Raw genomic sequence first — 9,551 nt, 5'->3', positions numbered from 1 at the left:
AAATTCATTGTTTAAGAAAATGCCACATACAAGGGTACACATAATAAAACCCACTTATAAGGTTCTGTGCACGCCATGTCACAAAATTTATCCACCTCACCCTCACAGGTAAGCAAAAAGTTAACCCCGTCAACTTGATTTAACGGCAGGGGCCCAATTCTTTCAATTTTCCAATATTAAGGACCTAATTGGCAAAACTTAAAAGACGGGAATGTAACTGGGACAAAACCACGAAAATAGGGACCTCTGAATGGATTTAACCTTAAAATTATTGATAAATGTAAACTTTAACTTTAGGTTACTATTATTAAATAATCAATATTTTTGGTCTTGTGACCCATTGAGTGGGTTACACATAGGAACGTGCGATAATGCGTTTGAGAAAGCAACCACAATTGCCGTCCAATGTATTCCTGTTCGTAGAACTTGGATCTCACATATTCACACACTATGCACAATATTCAACCATTTTTTTTCCTGTTATTCCATCACTAGCTAAACAATCATACCACATTATGCCTTTAGTTGCTATAAAATAAGCCAGTTTTTCTACTTTTATCTTTGTTTGAGATAAATTGCGGATTCTAAAAGTAATGACAAATAATTTTATTTTTAAAATATTTATGAAATTATATAAATTTCTTATTTCCTATACAATATTATTACACTTATGTCTATAAGAACTATTTGATCATTTGTTAGTAATATATGCAATAAACATGGTATAATATTAACTATTTAGATAAACAAATTGTTACTCTAGGGTTAGACCCGATCGGTCAGGCATGACTGGGTGCAAAGTCAAATGGGCCGGAGGACTGAATTACGAAGCAGGACTTCGTAGTCGATCGGTCCCGTAGCTGACAAGAATTAATGCGCAGTTAACATTACAACGACTACTAATAAGTGATTAATGTTTGCATTAATGACCATTAAGAGGTAAATTAAGTGGTTAGATTCTTCTAAACTCTATAAATAGGGGTTTAATTTTGAGGTAAAAATTTTGACTTGAGCGTCGGAGTGTATTCTGCAGGTCACCCTCCTACACCGACCAGTTACTAGAACAAGGAGTGGATAGACATTCGACACCTAGGACTTTCATACAAACGATTATCTTCGTCCCATTTCAGTAGAAACACAAATAGTTTTTACTCAAGTTAGACTGTTTTTTGAGTTCAAATATCATTGATAATCTCTCGTAATACTTCGATTCTCATATTTGTTTTTGGATACATATTGACATTAAAGTCTTTTTGAGTTTTTTATACATCTCTGCATTTAAAAAGTAACAAAATCTATTTCTTTCAACATAACCTTTTATAATATGTTGTTAAGATTAATTTAATAATTTTCAAAATAGACTTGTGAGGAGTTATCTGAATTCCCTTGTAGACATGTTTTGTAGATTTGACCTTTTCTTTTTAAATATAAGGTTTGGGTGAATAAACATAAAAAATTATGAAAAAAAAAGAAAAAAAATGAATTAATTTTTTAAATTAATGTATGCACAAGCTATTTTGTAAATGGTCTTCTATATATGAACTCTTCAAACTTTTATTTTCAACTTAGATATAAATTAATTTTTTTTCATTTTTTTGATATCAGTAATTTTTATGAATATTATTGTTCATCCAAATTGATAATTTATTTTTTCTATTACACTAAATAAATTATATCTACAAATAAGGAGCTCTTATATATACAACTTTTAATTTTATGGTTAAATATGTTTTTAGTCCCTTAACTATCAAGCGATTTTAGATTTAGTCCCTCTTTCAAACTTTGGTATACTTTGATCCTTATCCTTAAGGAAACTATAAATTTTCGTCCTCCAAAACCAACGCCGTTAAAATTAGGCTGAGTTGGCTAATGTTTGACCAATGATATGTTTCATTTGTAAAGTTTGCCACCTTGGTTGGTATTTTTCAATGCAAACGTCAGCGTCTCTTTCTTCGATCTGGTGCGCTGCAGCTTCAATCCCAGAATGACGTTAGTTTCCTTTCTTCTTCCCTGGGCAAAATCGGGGTCATCCCCTCTTCTTTCTCCGTGAGAACAACAGCACCCACCGGGCCAGCACCCCTTCCGATCAGCCAAAGGCGACAACATTGCTCGTCGACACACAATGACGCCGACGACTACGAAAGCCCTCCTTTTACATCTTCTCTTCGTGCGCGAAAGAGAAACACACTCACTCAATGGGACGCGTTCTCCCGGCCACCAACGAGGCCAGCCGCCGTCGGTGCCTCTAATAGAAGAACTTGCGCCCTTAACGGCGGACCGACCTCTCCCAGTCGCGAACCCTAAAGCCTAGGCACCCCAACCACCGCTAGCCAAAGACGCCGCTGGTGACACTAAAGACGCATGACCTTTGCTCTCCCAACTGAGCCGGCTGCCACGACGGTCCTTCTGCTTCGCCCAAGAAGTCGCCGGCGACACCGATCGTCGCCGCTGACAAATGTTCCGTCAACACCTTCGTCTTATGTTTTAGGGTGTTGGGATGAGTTGGTGTGATGGTGATTGATGGTGTTTGTTTTCATCTTGTGCTGATAGATTTGTTTGTTAATTTATTTTTTCAAACCTCTAGAATTGGTTCTAAAGTAAAGTTGGAGTCGTGATGAGTGTACGTGTGCCTCTTTTTTCACTTTCCTTTTTTACTTTTTGATTTTTGATATTTGAGATTCTGTGATTTGATTCGGTTTGGTTGTTGGGTTCAGTAACGAAATGTAAGCGGGTTGAGGTTGCATTGTCGCTTCTAGGAGAGAACAAAAATGGGTTGACATTGTTTTGAGCGATGTGCATATGCTAGACATGGATGGATTCAAGCTTCTAGAGCATATTGGGTTGGAGATGGACCTTTCGGTTATTAGTAAGCATCGTTTTGATTGGTTTATGACTATTGAGAGACATTGCATTGATGTGTAGTAACAAACTTTGTGTGAATGATTTTTACAGTGATGGTTGTTGATGATGGAAAAAGTGTTGTGTTGAAAGGGGTGACACACGGTGCCTGTGATTATCTGATTAAACCTGTGAGAATTGAGGCTTTGAAGAACATATGGCAACATTTGATTCGAAAGAGAGAGAATGGGTTGAAAGATGCAGAGCAATCGAGTAGTGTGGAAGAAGGAGATCGACTTCAAAAAGGGTATGACAATGGAGATTAGAGGGATGATTCCTCCACGTTGAAGAAGCCACGAGTTGTTTGGTCGGTTGAGCTTCATTAGCAGTTTCCAACGACACCGCACGTCGCCAGGATCATCACTGGCCACTGTGAAACCTCTCCTCTCCTGGCTTCTCTTTGCACGCGAGAGGGAGACACACTTCTCCTCCGTCTCAAGGTTTGAATGGTTTGATGGTGATTAAGATAATAGAGGTTTGAGCTGATGAATACCAACGTGGCACAATTACCATAAAATATGTCATCAAACGTTAGCCAGCTCAGCCTAATTTTAATGGCGTTAGTTTTGGAGAACAAAATATTACAGTTTCTTTAAAAACAAGGATCAAAGTGTACCAAAGTTTGAAAGAGGGACTAAATCTAAAATCGCTTGATAATTGGGAGACTAAAAACATATTTAACCCTTAATTTTAACATAATAAAATAATTTTTTATATACAAAATATTGTTTAAAACATGTTACCGCTAACTTGTTTTTTTTTTTCTTCCTCTCCATTCAAAAATCTAATAATGCAAGAATACCTCTAAACTACACCCTCATGTACAAAAGCCATTGTATTCTGTGTATGAATGATGAACATTACACATGTGGGTCATATACATGTGCACTTAGTCAATTAAATTTGTACCAAATTTGTGGTTCAATGTGTAATGGAATTCAAATTAGTTCTTGATGTTCATAATGTGAGGACTAGCTTGACCCATAAACATAAATTTAGTCTACAAACTTGTCATTGTACATGTATTTCGTAAATTAATTTAGTTCATTATATAAAAGGTAATTTGATATTAAAAAAATTCATAATACATATTCAAATTAATTTCTGCTAATGTTGTTATTTATGAAGAACTATTTTTTTTCTATTTAATCTTCTATCATTCGCGTGTTTAGATTTATCTATATTAAATTAAATCAAATGTAAATTAAATATTTATATTCAAGCTCAAACTATATATATAAATATTCAAGGAGTGTGTACATCACTTAAAGAAACTTGAAAAAGGAAAAAAAAACTTAGAAGCCATACCTACCTAGATGTTTCTAAACTGGAGCACATCATTATGGTAAAACGTTAAAGCATACACACTCTAACCACTAGAGTCAACCCTAGAATTTAAAGATTTTAATGCATAAGGATAATTGTCTTCCCCAAAATAATTGTAATGGTGTATTAAAAAAGTAATTAAAATAGAAGATAATAAATCCTGCTTAATTTTTTAGGTAATTCTAACTACTTTTAGGTAACTCAAAGGCAGCGTATTTAATAACTAATAGTACTTATTGAATAATTGTTTTCCTAAGTTTGGAATTTCATTGTAGCTGACCAAGTGTTTCCAAATTACTCAAGTTTTAATTTACGAAAATTGAGTGTAATAGTGCTGGGCCAGCTTGATACCTTTATTATTGTTTTTTGGGCTAATTACGCAACAACCACAGCTTTAGTTGACCTTTTCTTTCTGCACACTCAGAATTTCTTACTGCACCTCCATAATTTTTAAAATATCCATTGTGAAAGAGACGTTCGGTTTGTTTGTTCCATAAATCTTCTATAATACATATAATGCAATTTGAAACAAGTTTTTTATTTTGTCAAGTTCTCTCTTTTTTTTCTCTTTCTCTACAGTGCCAAATTGAGGTGAACAGTTAGTGTGCGGGTGCATTTAGTAATAATGTGATACGGGAAGAAAGACCCATTAACGTAATATGTTGGCCCAAACAATGTTCCAATGTTCTACCAAAAAGAAAAGAAATGTTATATTTTTACGAGCATGAAAATGTGTTCACAGAAAAGAATAACCTCAAGTGCACATCATCGTTTTCCTTTCCTTGAATCAAAGGAAAGGGATATGAGTGAAATAAAATTATTAAAATTATTAAAATAACACCTTCCCGTATACAATAGAATAAACACGTACACGGGGTATACGTAATTAACATCCTCAAAGAGAAAAAAAAAATTAAAAAACTGGTTTCATTTACACAAACTCATCAAATGCATTAAACTTAATGGAGCTCTTAGTGGGATTAATCAACTTTGATCATGGTTAGGACTAGAATCCATTCCATAAACTAAGAACCGAAAACAGAGTTATCATTACGATGCACCACCTTCCGATCAACGATTTCAACCCTTGTGATCCACTGCAGTGAAGCTTGTTGCTATGGTACGTGCATACCTGTCGTTTCCTGAACTCCAAAAACAAACTTACTAATTAAATTAAAATGTAAAAAATAATTTTATATTTATTAAAAGAGAATGAATTGGTCTTATTATCGATAAAAAATAATTTAAATTGAAAATTACTTAGATTGATATTTAAATTGACAGCTTTATAAAATTTGAATTGATAAAGAGAAAAAAAGATTTGAATGAAGAAACCTGGAGGAGCAGAAGGCTATGACATAATCAGTTCCTGAACAAGTGAAGATGCTGGTTGGATCATCGTAGGCATAACTGTAAGAAGTGGGACAAGCTTCCTTAAACTTCTTCGAATAAAAGGTGGGTTTGCAAGTGGAGGGGTTCCCAAAATTCCCTCTGCAGCAATACTCGTCCGTGTTAAACACGTCACACGCGCTACGGCACCCAACCGTCTTCCCGTTAGCCTTAACGGACAGTTCGTTAGGGCAAGTAGTTCTGAGGTCGGAGTCGCACCCCGCGGAAGAGCAGTTTCCCTTTCCGTTAATGGGCCTAATGGAGATGGGGACGTTGAAGCCGTCCACGAGGCTAACGTCGTAGAAGTCGGGTTGCGCGAGTGTGAATTCCGCGAGTGAAGCGGGAGTTTTTCCCGAGGCCGAACATTTCAGCGTGGTGCCGCATGAACCGGTTTGGCACTGGCCGTTTCCGTTCTGGTCGAATCTGCAACCGGTTCGAGCCCAAATGCGCCCGCTCCAACTGACCGGGGCGGTGAATACCGCGGATTGGCCCGGTTTGAGGACGAAACCGCCGCCGTTGAATTTTTCTCCCGGCGTCACCGCCGGCCACAGTGTCTCCTTGCAGTAGTTGACGATGGTGAAAACTCTGGCGCTCTCGCATGGTTTTTGCCCTGGTGATCCAAGGAACACGAGTTTCAAGGTTTCATATATATATATATATATATATATATATATATATATATATATATATATATATATATATATATAAGAAAAAAATTGTTTCAAAAACAAAATGTTTGTGTTTTTCCATGAAAAATATACATACAAAAACTAGTAAATATTAACTTGATTGCACCAAACTAAAAATTTACAACATATTGCAGAGTTTAAATTTTTGTGTAAGATTTTACATCATTAATTAATTAGAAGTAGAATATATATATATATATATATATATATATATAACTTTTATTTTTGTAAATGTAATTATATTTATTATAATGATATTTATTGTAAACGTTGATGGTGGTAAAGAATCCCTTATGTACTTTCATCAATCAAAATAAAGTATTATTCTTGTATGCCTCTTTTTCCCATTTTGGAGAACAAAGTTGAAGAAACATAAGAAGAAAAGAGATAAAAAAGATGAAAAAAAAGTGGAATATTAAGAAAATGAACGAAACATATTCATCAATCTCTAACTTTTTTATTGTCCTAAAAAATTTGCAAAAATATTCTATGGGCAATAGCAAGAGGGCTAGTGAAGATTTTTGGCATGATCAATATATGAAAAAAATGAGTGTGGTAGCCATTGTTACCTGATAAAAGTATTGCAAGAAGGAAAGTGATTGGAAAGATGGTTTGAGGATGAAACGCCATGTTAGTAATTTGTGTGTGAAGGGGTTAAGCAAGGTGATGATGATATGTGATTAGGAGATGTGAATATAAAAGAATGGTGGAAAAAGAATACGTGCGGAAAGAAGGAATGTGAATCAAATTAAGCAACAAAAGGCATGCATATTGTGAAAACAATGCATTATTCTTTTCCAAATACATAGCTGCAAGTTTTTGCCTAATTGCATGGCGGCAAGTTTATCAAGGTTCTATACAACATCCTTCCAACACTTCCACACATCACAACACATAACCCCTGCTCTTACACGTGGCAATAACCCTCTCCCTCTAAAATCAATCAAGCTATTCTAAAATTTCTACTTTTTTATCTTCTATAAATCTAGTAGTTCTTATAAAGATTACATTATAAAGAGTGAATTAACTTTACTTTTGAAATAACTTCTTATAAATCAAGAAGGGAATTATGACATAACAAATTTTAACTTTATTTGATTTTTAGATACAATTACGCTTTTAATATTGTAAATGTGTCATTTTCCTCTCAACTTTTTGTTTGTGTTATTTAAAATATTTTGAACCTTAACACTATTACAATGTTTTGAATTTTTCTACAAATAACCAACCTTTCATTAAAACTTGTCAAAATATCTACAAAAGTCATGTGAGTTAGGGTTAGCCTATGAGTTTTCCTTTTAGAAAAAGAATATTCATTTTGAATATAAAAAATGTAATTAACTCTTGTCACAAATTTAAGTACTTTTAATATATCAAAAAACTATATCCAAACATTTTAATCAAGACTAACATAGACTTTGTAAGAATTTTTGACTGACTAAATATATTTAATTCTTCTTTGATTGACTAAACATATTTTTAAAGTATATAAAATAATAATTTAATTTTATTGTGCGAAAAATTCATCTAGATGTCACTCAAAACTAAATACCAAATTTCAATTTGAAAATTTAAAATAATAAATTTATAGATAATAAGTTTATGGTTTTTATTTATTATATGTTGTTTATTTATTTTTCCTTTTTTTAATATATGACTTAAATATTTATATATATATTTAGTAATTATTAAAAAAATTTAGTGTGAATTTTATTAAAATTAATCAAATATTATCACATTTTGGCTAGACTCCATGTTCTTATGTCATGTTTGAAACTTTATCACAATAAACTATGAAATAAGTTTTCTTTTTTAAAAAATTGATAAAGTTAATAAATAGATTATAGTAAATAACTATATTAAGTTATATATTATATATTTTATTTAATAACATGATAATAAGTATTATATAAAAATATTGATTTAAATATGATTAAATTACAACATATTAGACTATCTTATAAAGTATATAATTTTATATGTTTACATAAATAATATTGTTTTTAAGATTTAATTAAAGTCTTGTAGTATGATCAAATCCACCCTAACCCTAACCCTAACTCATTTGAGATGAGACTTTTGGGGTTGAGGTTATTTTTTGCCCTCACTTGAAGAGACTTCCTAAAAGAAAGTTTTTTTAAGGATGAGTTAGGAATGACCATGGATCATGAGCCAAGTTGACGCCACTACTCTTAGTTCATATTCTCATTTAACTAACTTGGAAAGAATGAGAACCATAAATCAAATAATGCCTATAGGATTTCAGTCCTTAGGATTATAGTTATAAAAATATAACAATTGATACCCATTATTTAAGTATTTTAACTAGAAAATAGATTATAAATTCACTGATTGACATATCTTAGAGATCCAAACGACACAATTATAATCTAATAATATTTTGGGATACCATATGCAAAAACCACTTTTTAGAATAATTTATTATGGAATTGTTCTGTGAGTGAATCATGTGCATATAATCATTGCTTTTACTACTAATTTTAATTAAAATTTAGTTTTAGCCGTTTGGTTAAAAATATTGCAGAAAAATATTTGTTATTTGGTTAAAAGGGCTACATAAAATTACTGGTTGTTTGATTAAAATTTTGCACTAGAAGCTTAGTTGTTTGACTGTTAAATTCTGCACCAAAGTCCTGCTGCATTGCACTAATTAGACTGTTAACTATTGGCGTGAAAATGCTTGTTGTCCTGCACTGATTTTAGGCTAACTTTTGCATTAAAACTAGTTGTTGTTTTACTCTAAAAGAGGAATAAAAACTTCTTGCTATTTTACTAGAAAAAAATGTGCATGAAACCTTGTTGTTTTTGCTGTAAAACATGCATGAGACTTTTATTGTTTTTGGTAAAAGATTAAAGTATCTATGGCTGTTAATACTTTACAATTGATTAATGAAGTAAAGTTTTGAATTTTGGTTGCTGTGAAATTATAAATAAATTTTGAAAATGGGTTAATTGATGAAGGTATATATTAATGTTTCTATTTTGTGTATATTGCTCCTTAAAGCAATAATATGTTTTTAGGGTTTTTGTTGGTTCTGTTAGATTGTGAATTTGTTTTGTTTTTGTTAGGGTTTTTGACAAATCTCGTTTCTCTCTTCTCTTTTCACCGGAACCCTATATATCTAGGGTTCCTCTGCTTTCTTTTACAACATAAAATCACCACACTACTGAAATAATGAAAGTTCAAGTATTTTCTTACCTTTAGTTGTTGCTTTTCCCGATTTGTTC

The 9,551-nt window shown here is 32.6% G+C and overlaps 1 protein-coding gene across 1 annotated transcript; it reads right to left on the bottom strand.

The window, feature by feature from the left end:
• Positions 1–4,981: 4,981 nt before the first annotated feature.
• Positions 4,982–7,014, bottom strand: LOC108337687 (pathogenesis-related thaumatin-like protein 3.5). Its single transcript, XM_017574261.2, has 3 exons — positions 6,872–7,014; positions 5,560–6,223; positions 4,982–5,366 (listed from the first exon to the last, which is right to left on the bottom strand). Exons 1-3 carry the CDS (start codon positions 6,930–6,932, stop codon positions 5,231–5,233), a joined length of 861 nt encoding a protein of 286 aa, XP_017429750.1. The 5' UTR covers positions 6,933–7,014; the 3' UTR covers positions 4,982–5,230.
• Positions 7,015–9,551: the final 2,537 nt, after the last annotated feature.

Source organism: Vigna angularis, chromosome 7 (genome assembly GCF_016808095.1).
Source record: "Vigna angularis cultivar LongXiaoDou No.4 chromosome 7, ASM1680809v1, whole genome shotgun sequence".
NCBI lineage: Eukaryota > Viridiplantae > Streptophyta > Magnoliopsida > Fabales > Fabaceae > Vigna > Vigna angularis.
Note: the sequence above shows the minus strand (reverse complement) of the source record. Positions and strands in the feature narration are given on the sequence as shown.